Below are 21,933 nucleotides of genomic sequence, written 5' to 3'. Positions count from 1 at the left end.
CTGTAGCCCCGAATGAAGCGGGGGTAGAAATGTGCAGATCCCAGGAAACGTTGCAGCTGCACTCTGGACGTGGGTTGGGGCCAATCCACATCCGCTCTCACCTCGTCAGGATCCATCTGAAGGTTCCCTGCAGCGATGACGTATCCCAAAAAGGATATAGTGGAGAAATGGAGTTCACATTTCTCTGCTTTGACAAACAAATGGTTCTCCAGGAGGCGCTGGAGGATTTGTCGGATGTGGAGGACATGCTCTTGAGTCGAAAGGGAAAAGACAAGAATGTCGTTGAGGTAGACAAACACAAACCGGTTTATCATGTCAGGTTGACCAGGGCCTGAAACACTGCGGGAGCGTTGGTCAGTCCGAACAGCATAACCAGGTACTTTTAGAGGCTCGAATGCCGAGGAGAGGAGTGGTAGAGGGTAACGATTTTTTTACTGTGATGTCATTGAGGCCCCGGGAGTCGATACACGGACGCAGGGTTTTGTCTGTTTATTCCACAAAGAAGAACCGTGCGTCGGCAGGGGATTCAGAAGGATGAATGCAGCTAGAGAGTCCTCAATGTAGTCCTCCATGGCCTTGATCTCTGGGCCAGACAGAGAATAAAGCCACCCCTGAGGCGGTGTGGTAATTGTCGGGACGATGCGGCAGAAGGGATGTGGCGCGAGCCTTGTAGAATACCTCCCAGGGGTTCTGGTACTCTGCGGAGAGATCCGAGGCTTTTCCCAAGCCCACAGGAGGATGTCTCGGGGCAGGCTGTGCCGCCTTAACACAATGTGCGTGGCAGAATGGGCTCCAACACAGGATAGAACCAGTAGCCCAGTCAAAACCACAGGAACACAAGGAGATTTAAATGAGTAGAAACTGCAAAGAGGCACAAGGACATCCAGTGCATCGAGCCACAAGAGATTACAACCGTGTGACAGTTGTCACTGAATTGGATGCAGCTGAGAAGAATCATTAGTGAATTTAGTGGAAACTTGCCCATTTGTAACAAGCATGGTAAGAAGCATTTGTTGTTACACCTCTGTAATTAGACTGCAATTACCACCAGTACAACTATGAGATTACAATTAACTACAATACTTGTTACAATGTAATTACACATGTAATTAAACTGTAATAATGACCCCTTAAAATGTAGTGTTACTGGAAACGGAAACACTTATGTGAGCAGAGTGCAACGATTTTCTATCCAAAATATAAAAGTGGATTATATTCTGATGACTTTAGCTTGGTGAAGCACAGTATGATACATACCGTGTCAGTGTCTGTGATGGCGTAGGCATGGCCCTTCACCAGTCCCTCTGCAGTCACTGTGCCTATCTCACGATAGTTACTAGCCTGTGGAGATACACAGCACATAGATAGCAACTCACCACAGGTGCTGCATACACAGTAAGAATCACACTTGCCATCACAGTAGCTATTGACGAAGGAGAGGTGTGAGGAAGGTACAGTGGGGCAAAAAAGTATTTAGTCAGCCACCAATTGTGCAAGTTCTCCCACTTAAAAAGATGAGAGAGGCCTGTAATTTTCATCATAGGTACACTTCAACTATGACAGACAAAATGAGGGGAAAAAAAATCCAGAAAATCACATTGTAGGATTTTTAATGAATTTATTTGCAAATTATGGTGGAAAATAAGCATTTGGTCAATAACAAAAGTTTCTCAATACTTTGTTATATACCCTTTGTTGGCAATGACAGAGGTCAAAAGTTATCTGTAAGTCTTCATAAGGTTTTCACACACTGTTGCTGGTATTTTGGCCCATTCCTCCATGCAGAGCTCCTCTAGAGCAGTGATGTTTTGGGGCTGTTGCTGGGCAACATGGACTATCAACTCCCTCCAAAGATTTTCTATGGGGTTGAGATCTGGAGACTGGCTAGGCCACTCCAGGACCTTGAAATGCTTCTTACGAAGCCACTCCTTCGTTTCCCGGGCGGTGTGTTTGGGATCAATGTCATGCTGAAAGACCCAGCCATGTTTCATCTTCAATGCCCTTACTGATGGAAGGAGGTTTTCACTCAAAATCTCACGATACATGGCCCCATTCATTCTTTCCTTTACACGGATCAGTCGTCCTGGTCCCTTTGCAGAAAAACCGCCCCAAAGCATGATGTTTCCACCCCCATGCTTCACAGTAGGTATGGTGTTCTTTGGATGCAACTCAGCATTCTTTGTCCTCTAAACACGACGAGTTGAGTTTTTACCAAAAAGTTATATTTTGGTTTCATCTGACCATATGACATTCTCCCAATCTTCTTCTGGATCATCCAAATGCTCTCTAGCAAACTTCAGACGGTCACTGTTCTTGTGATCATTTTGACCTCACGGGGTGAGATCTTGCGTTGAGCCCCAGATCGAGGGAGATTATCAGTGGTCTTGTATGTCTTCCATTTCCTAATAATTGCTCCCACAGTTGATTTCTTCAAACCAAGCTTCTTACCTATTGCAGATTTAGTCTTCCCAGCCTGGTGCAGGTTTACAATTTTGTTTCTGGTGTCCTTTGACAGCTCTTTGGTCTTGGCCATAGTGGAGTTTGGAGTGTGACTGTTGGAGGTTGTGGACAGGTGTCTTTTATACTGATAACAAGTTCAAACAGGTGCCATTAATACAGGTAACGAGTGGAGGACAGAGGAGCTTCTTAAAGAAGAAGTTACAGGTCTGTGAGAGCCAGAAATCTTGCTTGTTTGTAGGTGACCAAATACTTATTTTCCACCAAAATTTGCAAATAAATTCATAAAAATTCCTACAAAGTGATTTTCTGGATTTTTTTTCTCATTTTGTCTGTCATAGTTGAAGTGTACCGATGATGAACATTTTAGGCCTCTCTCATATTTTTTAAGTGGGAGAACTTGCACAATTGGTGGCTGACTAAATACTTTTTTGCCCCACTGTATGTAGCTGTGTTGGTACAGCATTCATCATAATGTCTATAAGTCATAAATGTGCCATGGGTGTGTGTGTGTGATTTGTCTTTGAGCGTGTGAATGCGTTCTTCGCTATGTGTGTGTGCATGCGTTATTGTGTGTCTGTGTACCTGTATGAAGCAGCTGAGCAGGCTGCCACGGGACAGGGCAGCAGAGAGGGCTTTCCACATGACCCTTGGGGTGCGTGAGGAGACAGGGAGGGAGTAGGCTATGCCCCCTGTGAAGTCCTCCATTGCCTCAGAGATATTACCTCCCTTCAGACTCCCATACGACCCGATCAGCCTGTGGTGTGGTAGAAGGATTGAGGAATGAGGGAGGTGATATTTTCACACAAGCCAGACACACAAACACTAAAATGATGTAAGACATTGCAAGGATGCATGCACGCACACATACATAAACACACACACACACACACACAGACAGATGCATATGCTGGTGACTGACTTGGCATAGGCTTTCTCCACCAGGGCGCTCCAGTACTCGTTGCGGGTACAGGAGTAGCTGAAGAGCAGGCGGCCCTCGCGTACGGGTAGCCTGTCATCTACTACCACCTCCACCCACTCACCATACTGCCAGAACTACACAGGGGGCGGGGAGGGGGGGGGGTTATGGATGGAGAGGGAGGTCGGTAGGAAGGGAGGGAGAGGGAGGCATAATGAGGGTGGACAGGGAGGGAGGGAGGAAGGATAAGGCATAAGGAGGAGGATGTAGGGAGGGAGAGAGGAGGGGAAAGAGAAAGAGGGGAAGGAGAGATGGGACATTAAGAACTGTAATATTCTGTGGGTCTCAGAGTCATGGCTGAACAAGGACACATCTAGCTAAGTTTTTCTACGTATCAGCAGGACAGAACAGCAGAGTCCAGTAAGATCGGTGGGGTGTCTCTTTCTTTTACAGGATTTAAAAAAATAATTGCTCCCTTTTTCTCCCCAATTTTCGTGATTACTGTCTTGTCTCATCGCTGCAACTCTCCAATGGGCTCGGGAGAGGCAAAGGTAAAGTCATATGTCCTACGAAACATGACCCGCCGAACCACACTTCTTAACACAAGCCCGCTTAACCCGAAAGCCAGCCACACCAAATGTGTCGGAGGAAACACGATGAGCCAAGTAAAGCCCAATTGTGCGTCGCCGGTGACTGAGGTGGTATACTCCTCAGGAGGCTGAAAATATTGGGCATGGGCCCTCAGATCCTCAAAAAGTTCTACACCTGCACCACTGAGAGCATCTTGACTAGCTGCATCACTGCTTGGTACGGCAACTGCTCGGCATCTGACCGCAGGGCACTGTAGCCACTCCCTGCCATCCAGGACCTCTATACCAGGCGGTGTCAGAGGAAATCCCTAAAAAGACTACAGCCACCCAGTCATAGACTGTTCTCTCTGCTACCGCATGGAGAGCGGTGAACAGATAATAAAATGTCTACCCAGACAATTTACATTGATTTATTATTAATTGTTTTGCAATAACTCCCTTACACTGGCTGTATGTACACTCACTATACTCTACCCACACACTCATACATAGTACACTGACACACACAGAAAACACACCCACACACAAACTCACACTTTACATAAGCAGCTGCTACTCTGTTTATTATATATCCTAGTCACTTTTACCCTTACCCACATGAACAAACTACCCCCTGCATATTGGCTCGGTACTGGTACTCCTCTATAGCCTCGTTAATATTTTTATTGTATTACTATTTTCTGTGTTACTATTTCCTGATTGCCTAGTCAATTAACCCTACCCACATGTACATACTGTATTACCTCAACTAAACTCATACCCCCCTGCACATTGACTTGGTACTGGTACCCCTTGTATATAGCCTTGTTATTGTGTTACTATTTCAATTTTTTTGTTGTTTAAATATTTCTCTTATATTTGGGCTAGTAAGTAAGCATTTCACTGGAAAGTCTACACCTGTTGTATTCGGTGCATGTGACCAATAAAATGTTATTTGGCATTTTTCCTATTTTGTTGCCTTACAGTATGGAATTAAAATAGATTTTTCATTTGATTTACATAACATGCCTACCACTTTGAAGATGCAAAATATATTTTTATTATGAAACAAACAAGAAATAAGACAAAAAACTGAAAACTTGAGCATGCATAACTATTCAACCCCCCAAAGTCAATACTTTGTAGAGCAGGGGTGTCAAAGTCAAATGGACGGAGGGCCAAATAAAAAATTTAGCTACAAGCCGAGGGCCGGACTGTTCGAATGTTCATTGAAAATTTTTTAAATGACGCATATAGTCTAGTGAACCTAATTGAACCTACTGAAAACCTAACAAATATATTCCAATATGATCAGATAAATAAAGCAATATTTTCTTATGGCTCTGTCAGTAATCTTTAATTTTCAACAGACACAAAAGACAAATTTCCTTTATATAAAAATCCCCATAACATGAACATTAAATGAAAGAAACCGGTATTCAAGGCACCATCAGTAGCCTATATTTTCTATTTTAGCAAAAGTGGGCTAAATTTACTTCAAAGAAAAAAACAATAATAGCAATTTTCTATCATCCACTCAACTGAAATATTTTTAAAATATAATTGGATTGAAATACAATAAAATAAAGTGCAAAAATCTATTAATCAAAAACAACACTTTGTTTAATGACATGATCCCGACCCTGCAGCTGCAAGTTCATTGCATTCAGATGACTCGTAATGTCACACAGAAAAGCCATTTCACACAGAAACATTTCGTCTCGGAGTTGTGTTGTGTCTTTCCCTTTGCTGTCCAAGAACAGACAAATCTCCTCACGAAGCTCGAAACATCTTTGAAGCACCTTTCCCTGGCTTAGCCATCGCACCTCTGTGTGATAAGGCAAATCACCATGCTCCGTTTCTAACTCCGTCAGAAATGCCTTGAACTGGCGGTGATTCAAACCTTTGGCTCTGATAAAGTTAACTGTGCGCGTGATGATGCTCATTACATGCTCCATTTTCAAGGCTTTACCGCACAACGCTTCCTGGTGTATGATACAATGATAAGCTGTCAGCTCACCTGTCGCGTTTTCCTCTTGCATCTTTTCCCGTATCTTCGCCACCAGTCCGCTCCTGTGTCCACACATCGCAGGTGCTCCGTCGGTTGTCAAACCCACGAGTTTTTCCCAAGGCAGCTCCATCTCATTTACACATCTTGACACCTCTTCATACAAATCATGCCCCGTAGTTGTGCCATGCATAGGACGTAAAGCCAAAAACTCCTCTGTCACGCTTAGGCTGGAGTCCACTCCGCGGATGAAAATTGACAACTGGGCAATGTCAGAAATGTCGGTGCTCTCATCCACAGCCAAGGAATATGCAATGAAATCTTTTCCCTTTTTCACAAGCTGCTCTTTTAGATTGATGGACAACTGGTCTACTCTCTCGGCAATGGTGTTTCTGCTCAGACTCACATTTAAAAAGAGTTGCCTTTTTTCTGGGCAAACTTCGTCACAAACTTTAATCATGCAGTTTTTGATGAAATCCCCTCCGTAAATGGCCGGGCTGATTTAGCGATCTCTTCTGCCAAAATAAAACTGGCCTTGACAGCAGCCTGGCCTTGTGATTTGGCTTTTTTGAACAGAGCCTGTCGAGATTTGAGGCCTCGTTTTAATTCCTCTGCCTTTTGTAGCCTTTGTTCCATGTCCATATTCTTGTTTTTGTCCGCGTGTTTCGTTTCATAATGTCGTCTCAGATTATACTCTTTCAGTACCGCCACACTTTCTCCACACAGAAGACACACAGGTTTTCCAGCTACCTCCGTGAACATATACTCCGACTCCCACCTTGTTTGAAACCCCCGGTTCTCAGTGTCCACCTTCCGTTTTGCCATTTTTGATGGGTATCTGAAAGTTAATTTTACTGTGATGCTGACGACTGCTGTGCCAATAAATATTGAAATGAAGCAGCCTACTGCTCGGTGCGTCACCGTTGCATTGTGGGAAATGTAGTATTGGTGCGTGTAAAAGATCTGCGGGCTGCCGGCTTGCTGCGGTCTGCGGGCCGGTTCTAATAATAAATCAAGATCATCCCAGGGGCCGTAAAAAACCTTCTCGCGGGCCGGATGTGGCCCGCGGGCCTTGACTCTGACATATGTGTTGTAGAGCCACCTTTTGCAGCAATTACAGCTGCAAGTCTCTTGGGGTATGTCTCTATAAGCTTGGTATATCTAGCCACTGGGATTTTTGCCCATTCTTCAAGGCGGATGGGTTCCGCTGGTGTACAGCAATCTTTAAGTCATACCACAGATTCTCAATTGAATTGAGGTCTGGGCTTTGACTAGGTCATTCCAAGCCATTTAAATGTTTACCCTTAAACTACTCAAGTGTTGCTTTAGCAGTATGCTTAGGGTCATTGTCCTGCTGGAAGTTGAACCTCCATCCCGGTCTCAAATCTCTGGAAGACTGAAACAGATTTCCCTCAAGAATTTCCCTGTATTTAGCACCATCCATTATTCCTTCAATTCTGAAGTTTCCTAGTCCCTGCCGATGAAAAACATCCCCACAGCATGATGCTGCCACCATCATGCTTCACTGGGATAGTGTCCTTGGAGTGATGACAGGTGTTGGGTTTGCGCCAGACATAGCGTTTTCCTTGATGACCAAAAAGCTAAATTTTAGCCTCATCTGACCAGAGTACCTTCTTCCATATGTTTGGGGATTTAATGGTGTTCTGTGTGATGTTCAGAAACTAAGATAATTAAGATAATTTTTTTTAGAACCCTACCCCGATCTGTACTTCTCTACAACTTTGTCCCTAACCTGTTTGGAGAGCTCCTTGGTCTTCATGGTGCCCCTTGCTTAGTGGTGGTGCCCCTTGCTTAGTGGTGGTGCCCCTTGCTTAGTGGTGGTGCCCCTTGCTTAGTGGTGGTGCCCCTTGCTTAGTGGTGGTGCAGACTCTAGGGCTTTTCAGAACAGGTGTATGTATTAGAAGTTGACCGATTATGATTTTTCAACGCCAATACCGATTATTGGAGGACCAAAAAAGCCGATACCGATTAATCTGCCAATTTTTTATTTTTTATTTGTAATAATGACAATTACAACAATACTGAATGAACACTTATTTTAACTTAATATAATACATCAATAAAATCAATTTAGCATCAAGTAAATAATGAAACATGTTCAATTTGGTTTAAATAATGCAAAAACAAAGTGCTGGAGAAGAAAGTAAAAGTGCAATATGTGCTATGTAAGAAAACTAACGTTTCAGTTCCTTGCTCAGAACATGAGAACATATGAAAGCTGGTGGTTCCTTTTAACATGAGTCTTCAATATTCCCAGGTAAGAAGTTTAGGTTGTAGTTATTATAGGAATTATAGGACTATTTCCCCCTATACCATTTGTATTTAATTAACCTTTGACTATTGGATGTTCTTAAAGGCACTTTAGTAATGCCAGTGTAACAGTATAGCTTCCGTCCCTCTCTTCGCTCCTCCCTGGGCTCGAACCAGCAACACAATGACAACAGCCACAGTCGAAGCAGCATTACCCATGCAGAGCAAGGGAAACAACCACTCCAAGGCTCAGAGCGAGTGATGTTTGAAACGCTATTAGCGCACTAACTAGCTAGCCATTCACTTCGGTTACACCAGCCTCATCACTGGAGTTGATAGGCTTGAAGTCATAAACAGCACAATGCCTGACGCACAATGATGAGCTGCTGGCAAAACGCACGAAAGTGCTGTTTGAATGAATGTTTACGCGCCTGCCTCTGCCTACTTCCGCTCAGTCAGATACTTAGATAGTTGTATTCTTGTTTGCTCAGAAAGATTATATGCAACGCAGGACACGCTAGATAATATCTAGTAATATCAAACATGTGTAGTTATCTAGTGATTATGATTGATTGTTTTTTATAAGATAAGTTTAATGCTATCTAGCAACTTACCTTGGCTTACTGCATTCGCGTAACAGACAGTCTCCTTGTGGAGTGCAACGAGAGAGAGGCAGGTTCATATTGTGTTGGACTAGTTAACTGTAAGGTTGCAGGATTAGATCCCTCGAGCTGACAAGGTGAAAATCTGTCGTTCTGCCCCTAAACAAGGCAGTTAACCCACTGTTCCTAGGCCGTCATTGAAAATAAGAATGTGTTCTTAACTGACTTGCCTAGTTAAATAAAGGTATTAAAAATGTAAAAAAAATATATGTTTTTAAATAAATAAAAATAAAATCTGAATACTTTTGTAAGACACTGTAAATCTCAATGATGCTTGGGAATACTTAGGAACAGATTTCAAAAACTTTTAAAAAGTTGGAGCTGATTTGCTGGAGTTTTTATAGTCTTATGTCCAACTATTAAAAAAACACAAATCACCCACTGGCCAAATTCGGTCCACGGGACGGACGCCAGTTGGGGAACCCTGATCTAGTTACACCACCTCCTCCCATAACACACACTCTCTGTCATACACACGCTAACACACTTCTCTGTTCTCTCATTCCCTTAAGGAATCCTTAATTCTACCTCTCCATCTCTACTACTATTTTCAGTCCTACCTTTGCTTCTCTCGCTCTTTTACAAGACATGCTACTCTGATAAGATAGTAAGGAACATTCTCAATGCATTCACAAAAAGTGAGTATGCAGAACACATGTACACTGCAAGCTCATGAACCCTCCCCACATATTACCATGAAGTGGAAGATGCCAGCATAGGATTCTGTCAGGCTCTGATTAGGTGGTACCACTTTGACAAAGAGATTGGGGTGCATGGTAAGGCAGGACAGGGCAGCCAGAAGCCAACAGTCACCTATTAGAAAAAGAAAGAGGCAATATGCATGTTATCTGTTGTTATGATATGGGGTTTAGGTTAGTTTTGGCAAACAGTTAGGCAACACACTACCAGGTTGTCACTTCCACACTCCATCCCCAGGCAGCAGCACCAACCAGGTCAAGGGCATTGCTCTGCCAGGAAGCCTTTATAAGCACATCAACTGCAGGCAATTATGGTGATCGCCAGCTGGCAGAGCCTGAGTTACTGATAAATCAGGGAATCAGATTTTGCGTGTCCATTTAAATCCTTGGTAAATAGACTTCGTAATGGCCTGTCAGCTTTAAAGGTTTTAGGGTCATCAACAACAACACCATGATGAACCATGTTAAGTTTGGCATTGACATCTTAAAATACACTGAGTGTACCAACATTAGGAACACCTTCCTAATATTGAGATGCACCCCCTTTTGCCTTCAGAACAGCCTGAATTTGTCGGGCATGGATTCTACGTGTCGAAAGTGTTTTACAGAGATGCTGGCCCATGTTGACTCCAACACTGGGTGAAAAGGGTCAGTATCAGGGGATATCTTTATCTATATATTCCTGGATATTTTGTAGTTTTTTTATTATTACTTGTGTACTTGTTTGACAATTTTAATGCAATGCTAGGAGCTAGTAACACATTTCGTTGCACCCACTATAACACCTGCTGACCTGTGTACATACCAACAAAATGTTATTTTATTTGATTAATTCAACTTTGACCTACCAGCACCAGCACCATCACCCAGTGTCACAGGACACCAACACCCACTTACCCCAAGGCGGCTCAATGTAGCCTGTCCCTATGCTCAACTTACCCCATACCCGTAGTTGTGCCAAGAGACCACTTTTTTTGGACAAGCTATTTTTTCAAAACTGTTATGTTTACATGAATTCTGATTATTTCCAGGAATACACAACATCCTGAAATATATGTAGATATCTTTGTTAGAAAGAATACTATATTTCCCTTGACCCCCCCCCCCCCCACACACACACACCTCTCTAACAGTAAACAGCTGCCATGTGTGTCCATGAAACAGCTGCCCTGTGTGTCCATGTAGAGGAAAGAAAGAGGATCTCTCAACCCCATTCCCAGGAGAATAGGTTTGGAGAAATGAGGGCAATCTGGTTATACAGGAAAACTGTGAGTTGGAGTTGATTGTCTACTGTTACTGAAATGATATTCCATCCTATGATGTTTAAAACAGCACACACTTACCCAGCTGGCCCTGGCAGATATCGGTGGTACACGTTGTGTCCTCCACAAACACAGCATTGGCACTGATCTCCTGCAGAGAGAGAGAGAGAGACAAGGGGCAGAGTTCAAGACTACAGTTTACCCCACAGCACATATTGCCGTTGAGTCTGGGGGAATGTGAAACCAATACAACACTAATTTCCACATAACAGTTGACTGGATGATGACAAGGCAATGTTAATGATGTAAACTGCCTCACACAAGTCTCATGGCTTCTCCTGTTGTTACTCGTCATTCCATCTCTGTTCTGCTGTTAAGAGATATCCTGTCCAGCTGTTTGGCTCAGACTCAGAGTCTGGTCTGTAAGTTCTCTTTCTTTTCTCTCAACATGCTCTGTCCGTTCTGTGAGTTTCATCTCTTCTCTCTGAACATGCTTCATCAGATCGATCTAACTTTCTCAAAACTAGACCTCACCTGACAGTGACCCGCGTTGCCATGTTCGCAGTTTTCTAGCAAATTGGGCTACTTTGAAAACTATGTCGTGGGTGAAAATGTCACGGGTGTTGATGAATAGATACATGAGAAATGAGATCAAGTTGAGACTCTGGACAAGGCGGATAAGGTATAATAAAAGACTGTTTATTCAAGCGTAATGATATCTGGCAAAGCGTGCTGCACGGCCCCTTCGTCTAGCTCTTACGGAACTGTCGGAAAAAGAGTCCGAAACATGATGTACAGTCCCTTTAATACATAGAAATGACGTAGGTAGATTCTGGTAGTCCTGGCTTCTGGTAGGTTGCTTGTAGGTGATAGACAGTCCCCTCCAGCCTGGTGTCCGTATCCCATTAGTTCTCGACAGAGTTCTTTGTCTTTGGAGCCCATCCCGAAGGGGGTCGGGGGTTTGTGTTTTAGGAATTTCAGTGTATATGTTCAGTGTATATGTTATCTCAGTCAGCCACCCGTACAGGGTTGTACCAGTGCGATTAGTATCTACAGAAGGACAGGGGGAGGGGAGGGTTATGACACAGTGTGCAAGCCACAATTGCATGGTTAGGCCACAGGCAGACAACAGTCAGTGAATGCGTTATTACATGCGTTTAATATGTTTATTACACGGGTTGCAGGTTTTTGGGCTATTCTAAATACCTTACGAAAAAAGATTGCGGTCAGCGTGCAGTATAACTTCAGTATGCTACAAATACTGTGCTGTATAACTGCAGTATGCTGCAAATACTACGTCCAAAATCACGTTTATTTGACTGCAGTAACTTTGCAGTTTAGAGTGCGGTATAAAGGCAGGACACTGCAGTTATTCTACAATTACTGTGTCCAAAACGGCTCATTTTTTGTAAGGGCTGCGATCGCATATTTATTTTATTTTAAATTAGCTATTAATTTCACTGTCAGGAAGTGAGGCTGTTGCTGAGTGAGTGAGTGAGTGAGTGGTGTTGTTGAAGACATTTACAAAGATAGGAATCAATATCCACAGAAAATGCACAGTGCTCATAAATGCAGCTATAGGGCCTGCAGTGCATGGATAACTAATAAAGGACACTGGGAATGAACCTTAATTGTTAATTATTGATGAATGTACTGATGTCACAACCAAGCAAGAAACATTCTCAAATCATAAGCACATTTGGAGGAATGATCAACATTCCAGCTGGTGATTCACTGACCACTGCCAATGCCTTGTTCAAGTTTCTTGATGGCAATAAATTGCCCATTGACAACAGTGTCGGTCTCGCCACAGATGGCTGCATTACAATGTGTGGCAAAAACAATTCCATCCTGACAAAAATTCAAGCAACTATTCCGAATATTGTCTACATTAAATGTGTGTCAATCCCTGCAATTCTGTGCCTCCAAAGCAGTGAATGTTCTTCCACGAAATGTTGAATATACAGTGCATTCGGAAAGTATTCAGACCCCTTGACTTTTTCCACATTTGTTTTACGTTACTGCCTTATTCTAAAAATGATTGAATCGTTTTCCCCCCTCATCAATCTACACACAATACCCCATTTGCAAATATATTACTCAGTACTTTGTTGAAGCACCTTTGGCAGCGATTACAGCCTCGAGTCTTCTTGGGTATGACGCTACAAGCTTGGCACACCTGTATTTGGGAAATTTGTCCCATTAATTGTCATCGGGCCCTTCTATACCAGTTGCTCAATTTGGCCAGGCAGCCACCCCTAGGAAGAGTCTTGGTGGTTCCAAACTTCTTCCCTTTAAGAATGATGGAGGCCACTGTGTTTTTGGGGACCTTCAATGCTGCAGAAAGTTTCTGGTACCCTTCCCCAGATCTGTGCCTCGACACAATCCGTTCTCGGAGCTCTACGGAAAATTCCTTCCACCTCATGGCTTGGTTTTTGCATTAACATGCACTGTCAACTGTGGGACTTTATATAGACAGGTGTGTGCCTTTCCAAATCATGTCCATTCAATTGAATTTACAACAGGTGGATGGACTCTAAATCGAGTTATAGAAACATATTTTGTCACTTGTAGATTAGACTACTGTAGTGCTCTACTTTCCGGCTACCCGGATAAAGCACTAAATAAAACTTCAGTTAGTGCTAAACACGGCTGCTAGAATCTTGACTTGAACCAAAAAAGGTATCATATTACTCTAGTGCTAGCATCTCTACACTGGCTTCCTGTTAAGGCATGGGCTGATTTCAAGGTTTTACTGCTAACCTACAAAACATTACATGGGCTTGCTCCTACCTATCTTTCCAATTTGGTCCTGCCGTACATACCTACACGTACGCTACTGTCACAAGACGCAGGCCTCCTTACTGTCCCTAGAATCTCCTAGCAAACAGCTGGAGCCAGGGTTTTCTCCTATAGAGCTCCATTTTTATGGAATGGTTTGCCTATCAATGTGAGAGGCGCAGACTCGGTCTCGACCTTTAAGTCTTTACTGAAGACTCATCTCTTCAGTAGGTCCTATGATTGAGTGTAGTCTGGCCCAGGGGTGTGAAGGTGAGCAGAAAGGCACTGGAGCATCGAACCCCCTTTGCTGTCTTCCTGGCCGGTTCCCCTCTCTCCACTGGGATTCTCTGCCTCTAACCCTATTACAGGGGCTGAGTCACTGGCTTACTAGTGCTCTTTCATGCGTCACCGGAGTGGGTTGAGTCACTGACGTGATCTTCATGTCTGGATTGGCGCCCCCCTCGGGTTCGTGCCATGGGGGAGATCTTCGTGGGCTATACTCGGCCTTGTCTCAGGGTAGTAGGTTGGTGGTTGAAGATATCCCTCTAGTGGTGTGGGGGCTGTGCTTTGGCAAAGTGGGTGGTGTCGTGTCTTTGGCATCATTAAAGTGAAGACTTATTTTATCAAATCAATTCTCTGTAATTATTATTACGTGATTAAACTAATCATGTAAATATAATTAACTAGGAAGTCGGGGCACCAAGGAAAATTTTCAGATTATAAAGTTATAATTTTACTAATATAACTCTTCAGATATTTTAATATCTGATCAATTAGACTTCTAATGAATGAATTATTCTTTACCTCACTTTAGTCTCATTCCAAACGTCGTAAATTGTTGGCTATCTGCACGAACTCAGCCTATGAATCATCCATGCATCAATTGTCTTAATCATTTATTTACTAACTAAATAATCACAGAAATGCATAAATAAACAAACAATAGATATGGTTACAAGGAAATGATAGCAGAGGTTCCCTCGTAGGCTAAGCCGATATGACGGCTTGGTAGACAAAGGGAAGTGGGTGTGGACTGAGAAGGGCGGGAAAGACAAAAAACAGTCACTACACAGTTGATAGTTATATCAACTGAAATTCTAATCCTTTGCGTGTGAACGCTCACTCTTTCGGGAATAATTGCAATCAATACTTACGCTCAGTGTGTCGTAGTGATCTCTGTTGGAATTGTCCGTCTTTCTGTTGGAAAGTTCATCCGCGCGTCTCTCTCTGAAGTCTTTTGTGGTTAGAATGGGCACTTCAGAGTACCATTCAGAAATGTTCTTATAGAATAGATGTTTCGGCGGTTGTCAGTCTTCGCATCCCAGGTTAACAATTTTTAGCTGTAGACTAGTAATTAGTATCTAAGATTTGCTCTTATTATGTCAGGATCAATAGGCACCTGTATAAACATAGTTATGGTAATGTGGCTGTATTGTCTTTCATGAGGTCACAAACAATAAATGTAAATGTACCGTTTACACATTCTCCAAAACATGGATATTGTTCAGTTCTCAAGTTCTGTGATGTAGAAGAAATCCCTTTGTTCTACTGTGAAACTCTCTCTCTCTCTCTATACCGCAGAGAGTCTCCTCCAGGAATTTACGACCTGAGATAACAGAATCTGGGTGTAGGAGGGAGAAAGAGGGGAATGCCACGCTTTATACCCAGAAAGGGCCACGTCATGACAGTGGGGTTATATCCTGCCTCTTTGGCCCTGTCTGGGGGTATCGTCGGACAGGGCCACAGTGTCTCCCGACTGCTCCTGTCTCAGCCTCCAGTATTTATGCTGCAATAGTTTGTGTGTCGGGGGCTAGGGTCAGTCTGTTATCTTGAGTATTTCTCCTGTCTCATCCGGTGTCCTGTGTGAATTTAAGTATGCCCCCTCTAATTCTCTCTCTCTCTTTCTCTCTTCTCTCGGAGGACCTGAGCCCAAGGACCATGCCTCAGGAATACCTGGCCTGATGACTCCTTGCTGTCCCCAGTCCACCTGGTCGTGTTGCTGCTCCAGTTTCTGCCTGCAGCTATGGAACCCTGACCTGTTCACTGGATGTGCTACCTTGTCCCGGACCTGCTGTTTTGGACTCTCTCTCTACCGCACCTGCTGTCTCTAACTCTGAATGATCGGCTATGAAAAGCCAACTGACATTTACTCCTGAGGTGCTGACCCGTTGCACCCTCTACAAACCCTGTGATTATTATTATCTGACCCTGCAGATTATCTATGAATGTATGAACATCTTGGACATATTCTGTTATAATCTCCACCCGGCACAGCCAGAAGAGGACTGGCCACCCCTCAGAGCCTGGTTCCTCTCTAGGTTTCTTCCTAGGGAGTTTGTCCTAGCCACCGTGATTGTACATCTGCATTGCTTGCATTGCTTGCAGATGTACAGCACTTTGTGACATCGGCTCATGTAAAAAGGGCTTTATAAATACATTTGACTGATTAATCATAGAAAAGGGTCTGAATAATTATATAAATAAGGTATCTGGTTTTTAGTTTTTATAAATTTGCTAACATTTCTAAAAACCTGTTTTTGCTTTGTCATTATGGGGTACTGTGTGTAGACTGATGAGGAAAAACATTAATTTAATCCATTTTAGAATAAGTCTGTAACGTAACAAAATGTGGAAAAAGTCAAGGGGTCTGAATACTTTCCGAATGCACTGTATGGTGTCACAGACATATACATGGTTCTCCAATACCACCCAGCGACTCTTGGAATATGAAGACATATATACCACCATCAATGTTGGTGAAGCCCTCTGAAGATATTGTAACTCTGACACCAGATGGCTTGCAATCAGTGAGTGTGTCAACCAGGTACTGTCACAGTATGAGCTGAAACTGCACTTTCAGATCACCAAAGACAGCGAGAGAAACTATGCTGCAGAGCTACTTTACCTGTAAAGTCTCATTACCACTGACCCAGGCCACCTTGTGTACCTGAAGTTTCTGCGGCCAATTGTGGGAGAGTTGAACAGGATCAACAAACTTTTCCAGCTAGATTCAGCCAATCCAGGAAAACTCATATCTGATCTAATGACCTTCTACTGCTCTCTTGTGGAACGAGTCATGATGCAACAAGAACAGGAGTGAACTCATGGAATTATACTTAACAGATGAGCATCGCCTGCCGCTCGAAGCTGTGGACTCCGGGGTTCAGTTCCACCAGAGGAATAAACCCACAAATGGTACAGGACATGAAAACCCAGTGCAGAGACCACATGGTTGTTCTGATAAGGGAGATCAAGCAGAGACTTCCGGATAACATCAAACAACTGGAGGCACACGAGTCTCTCTCATCCTGAGCATTGTGCTCAATGGCGTCAAGCCACGTCTAGATGCTCTCTCCTTCTTCCCTCTCTTCAAAAGGAGACCCCGGAAAGGCTGACCAACAGTGGAGTGATCCACACTCAATAATAGACCAACAAAGGAGGCAGTAAAATAGAAAGGTTTAGAGGTTAGGTTAGACACACTGATGCAGCGGGGGAGAAAGATTTACAGGAACGTGGACATTTTGCTCTCGCCGTGCTTTCTTTGTCATTCAGCAATGCTGCTGTTGAACGTGCCTTCTCCCAGATGGCATTGATAAAGAATTAAATAAACAAGCTGAGAAGCAGAATGCAGGAAAGATGTCGAGCTGAGAAACAGAATGCAGGAAAGATGTCTTGAAAACATCATGAGAGTCTGAGCCCACATGCAAAGGAACGTCAGCCAGGATGCTCTCATTATTCACCGCTGACATCTACTCAGCACAACAGGCCGAGGTCAAATGGAGACAACCCTCTTCTCTAAAAAAAGAGAGGAAACAGACTGTAAATAGTTACATTTGATGTGAATAGTTTGAATCGGTGGAACAAAAAAAGAACAGACAAGAGTGGCAGTTCACAGCAGGAGGAGAGTGCTCTGGATACGGGCAGGGAGTTTGCTGAACACAAGAAAAAAAGCAGGGTGAGCAAACTTTTCTAAGCGTTATTTGTGAGTCTACACACAGAGACGCTTCCTTCAGTCTTCTGTCTGTAAAGTCTCATTGCCCCCGTTTCTCAAACTCATCCCTCATTATCGCTCTGTCTGTTGTTCTACTCTCTGTAGAGCAACATATGGGGAATTGCAGCAGCAACTTGTATGGGGATCACCCCATCCTCTTTGGAGGGCTACTATCAAACCAGCACTGCTGTTTTGGTGAGTTCTTATCTCTAGATCCATGACAGACTATCAAATTATAGTAGTGATTGATTGATTAATAGTAGAATACACTATCTTGATGTACTGGACTCCTGATGGATCTCCTCTCTCTTTTCTTTCCATCGTGCTCCAGAGAGAGGATGGATGACTGGGACATCAAGCTGCAACCACACATTAATTGACATTTATTATGAAATAAAATAACTGTTGGGGCTTTTAGATTTGTATACTCCCGTTTAAAGGAATACTATTATTTTAGAGCAATGTGACTTGTATTAACCCTATTACACAATGATTAACATTGTGTTAACACCATTTCAGAAGAATGTTTTCTGAAAAAAAAACATACCTCTTTATCATTCACTATGAATCACTTCTATAGTTCAGATTAAATCATTAAATCATTTGGTGTGATGAACCAATAACAAAGGGAGAAAGGCAAAGAACAAGGTCAAGCAAATTGACCATACGTATTTAGATTGTCATTATGAAGACACCTATTGGATAGATGAGAGAACTCCTCTCTTGCTGCTGGAAAACAAATTTGGGCTATTTTTCAGCCCTTGTGGGCGGGTTTTGAGTGGTAATTGGACTAGAAATGTTTGCTTAACCTGGCAACACAGACAGTGAGTCAGTTCAGCTGTAACCTTCATCTGTCCAAGAGCAACACCCAACTTTGAACTCTGCCTTGAACTACCTTGACTTACTCATATCCTCAAACGCAATTCATAATGTCAACATAAAAAATGATAACATAGGCTACAGAAAATGAGCATGACTATCACGAGTAAAAAGCTGGACTATTGCAATGTAGAAGTACGTTTTTGAGCATGACTATATGACTGGCTATCATGTAAACGCCGATAGGACGGTAGCCTACCTTGGGTCGCAGCCACTTGATCTCCTTTTTGGGGTCTGGGTCGGTAGGCATACCGATGGAGCTCTGGTCCGGGGCGAAGGTTGGGTCAGAGAACAGCGAACCGGATTTAACGCACGCATCTCGGAGAGCTACATAGTCCTGGCTCCCAAATTTTACCGGATTGGCAATGGATCCAGGTGTGACCTGCTGAGACTCCATTTTCAATGCTAAAATTGAGATGAATTTGAAAATAGTAGGCCTAGCAAATAAAGTCAGATTGAACCAACATTCCTATCTCGATTTGTTCTTCGTAGCTCCGTTTTGGGGAATTGTGCAACAAACAAATCCAGTTCTTAAATACACTCATAGGCTTACCCACCCACTTACTCGAACCATCTGGGAGAGGTATGCAGAGCCTCCGGGAAGTTAGTCAGCTGGAGTTGGGGTAATGACATGGTACCAGGATCTTACTTAGAATTCTATTGTTTATCGTCCATCTGCATCATTTTCCGTGGTTAGTTAATCCCATGTCGATTAAATGTGTGATGGCCTACAACCACTGTTTATTAAAACGTCAAGGTCTTGCTTTCTCACACACACATTTTCCTCTTCTTCCTTTAAAACACATTATTTCACAATTCTTCTTCCACACATTGCCTGTATTTAGTTACAACGGTCCTCTCCATCAAGCCAGTCATGTGGGGTCTCTGATGTGAGCGCCTCTTCGCAGTGCCCGACTGCAATCGATAGTAGGCTACTAAATGTTGTCACTATAGAGGGCAGTCTGTCTCTACTAGATGGGCGAAAGGGAAGTGGAGTTGATGCCCATACAATTTTGAAGCACTACAAATGCCAAGAGACAACAAAGCAGGAAAAGTGATATAATAGGCAAATGTTACTAGCCTAAAATGGAAAAGGAGAGATATATGCCTACGAATAAGATAGACCGTTTTTTCTTTCCATATATTACTATAGCCTGTGTTCATCTATAGGCCTATATGCAGGAACTGATCATGTAGCCTATAGCATCACAGTCAGCACCACACAGGGGGGGGGGTGAATGCATGGAGCAGGTGATAGGGGGCTTAGTGGGACATTTTAGGAGGAAGGAACTGTAGGAAAATGGGAAAGGGGGAGGATGAAATGAGAAGAGGAATACATTTGGTACGGGTAAAATAACAGTTCAAATTTGGTTCAAATTCAGATGTTGAATTTCAGATGCCTCAATACAGTGCAATACCTGTAAAGCTCTCTCGCTGGGTTGAACGTATACAGACCCTGTGTTGCATTTGCTTTTTTAGTGGAAAGAGAAACAGAGAGGAGTACCTATGTATTATGTCTGCTGGGCCCAGCCTGGGCTATACCACTGCTGTCACACTAACTCACCTCATACAGAAAACTCAAGTCAGCTGAACCAGAATAGGCTCTATGCATTATACTGCCTCACACACTCTATTTTACTTCCTACCGGGTTGCTGACTTGTTTTTATCATTAGCTTACTCGTTAGATAACTGTCGTCGATGCATTTCTGACTGAAATAGTACGCAATGACTACGTTTAAATTACAGCCCAACGAAGGAGGTGCTAATGAACAGTGTCTCAAAATGTAACGGTATTATGAGCCTCCATAGTTTCCCGGTCGATGTAGTGATTGGTAGGTGATTGGTAGCAGTATGCTGTGACAAATTTATGGTCACCAAACACAGGTGTGTAGTACATATTTCATCGAGAGTGACTTTGTTGAGGGAAATACCTAAAAAGAGGTGTTGTTCCTACAGTCTTCTCGTGGAACTGGCACATTCAAAAGAGACCTGGTGTTTGGGAAAGACGACTGAAACCTCCTGCCCCGACTGAGGAGGATGAAGAACAAGGTGCGCTGCCTGTGGACTGTGCCGTCTCTTGATCCGGTCCAGTCACATGATTACTGTGCAGCCCTGGACATGGCCCTAATGGAAAAGCATGAGCATGTAAGAGAAATTGAGGAGCTCAGAGCTGAGCTGAAGAAGCTGTTTGCCTAACATGGCTTTGGTCTACAGCGATTTGCTGGTTCTGACGAGGATATACATTTTTACACAAGGTACAGTAATGATTTATTATTATCCAACATTACTATTGTTTATTATTTATTATACCGAAGTCCATCTTACCTTTAAGAACATGCTCATTATTATTTAGGGGTGGCAAGTAGTCTAGTGGTTAGAGTGTTGGGCCAGTAACCGGAAGGTTGCTGGATCGAATCCCTGAGCTGACAAGGTAAAATCTGTCATTCTGTCCCTGAACAAGGCAGTTAACCCACTGTTCCCTGGTAGGCTGTCATTGTAAATTAGAATTTGTTCTTAATGGACTTGCATATTTAAATAAGGGTAAAACTAGACTAGCACATTAAATGTATATTGTGTTGACATTCGTTTTCAGTTAACCCCAAAAAATGCTCCCAGGTCGTTGCTGCAAATAAGATTTGGGTCTTGTACACTTCCCAGGATTTTTTAACATTTTTTAAAACAAATTCAATGCTGTGAATTACAGTACGAATTACAGTAACAAGAAAAACAAGCTACAATAGCAGCAAGGTCATGTCTAGTGCTACTTGATGCTTAGAGAAGATGGGCAATAACAGTAATGAGCTTTTTTGGTATTCAAATACTCTGGGTCCGTCTTCAGATTTGCAAACTACACCCACCTGATGGCCTTCTGGCACTTGATTGAGCAGCAGAGACCAAGTTAATAAGAGTCACAAGCACCAATCCATCTGAAACAAGTGTAACTGGAAGAAAACCAGTAAGGGACTTCATTAAATACAGTACTTAGAGAATATTATTTGATCTTACTGTAATTGTTAAACATTGTTTACGGTTTGTGTTATGGACCGAAAGTAAGGACTATATTGTACTAAAACGGTTTTCTTTATGTTCAGACACTGCCATCAAATCGACGAGTTGTTCTTGTTTATGACTCATCTGTCGCTGGGTCTGAAGCAGAAGGATTTGGCCCATTGGTTCAGCCTCCACCAATCGACAGTGAGACGGATTATGATCTCATGGGCCAACTTCCTCTACTGTCTACTTGGATCAGCACAGATATGGATCCCCAAGGAAACCATCAAAGCCCACCTGAGTTCAAGGACTATCCAGACCCCCAGGTAGTGATCGACTGCACTGAACACCGCTGCCAAACACCATCTTCACTACTACTGCAGAGTGAGGCGTTTTTTTCCTACAAGTCACACTGTACCTTTAAGGGCATGTTGGGAATGTCAC

General features: G+C 43.1%; 1 protein-coding gene and 1 long non-coding RNA gene across 2 annotated transcripts in view; one reads left to right on the top strand and one right to left on the bottom strand.

Moving 5' to 3' along the window:
* Positions 1-19,068, bottom strand: part of LOC135552556 (calpain-9-like) — a 35,769-nt gene extending 16,701 nt beyond the window's left edge. Inside the window, exons 1-6 of the mRNA XM_064984255.1 lie at positions 18,697-19,068; positions 10,928-10,997; positions 9,581-9,699; positions 3,380-3,513; positions 3,043-3,214; positions 1,258-1,341 (exon numbers count right to left, since the gene is read on the bottom strand). Coding sequence (XP_064840327.1) covers positions 1,258-1,341; positions 3,043-3,214; positions 3,380-3,513; positions 9,581-9,699; positions 10,928-10,997; positions 18,697-18,894 — 777 coding nt within the window. The 5' untranslated portion in view covers positions 18,895-19,068. The remainder of the gene's footprint in view (positions 1-1,257; positions 1,342-3,042; positions 3,215-3,379; positions 3,514-9,580; positions 9,700-10,927; positions 10,998-18,696) is intronic.
* On the top strand, positions 16,912-18,152 carry LOC135551485 (uncharacterized). Its single transcript, XR_010457317.1, has 3 exons — positions 16,912-17,582; positions 17,724-17,813; positions 17,950-18,152. It is a non-coding gene; the product is annotated as an uncharacterized LOC135551485 (long non-coding RNA).
* Positions 19,069-21,933: the final 2,865 nt, after the last annotated feature.

Source organism: Oncorhynchus masou, chromosome 13 (genome assembly GCF_036934945.1).
Source record: "Oncorhynchus masou masou isolate Uvic2021 chromosome 13, UVic_Omas_1.1, whole genome shotgun sequence".
NCBI lineage: Eukaryota > Metazoa > Chordata > Actinopteri > Salmoniformes > Salmonidae > Oncorhynchus > Oncorhynchus masou.
This window is presented reverse-complemented; position numbering and strand designations above follow the sequence as displayed.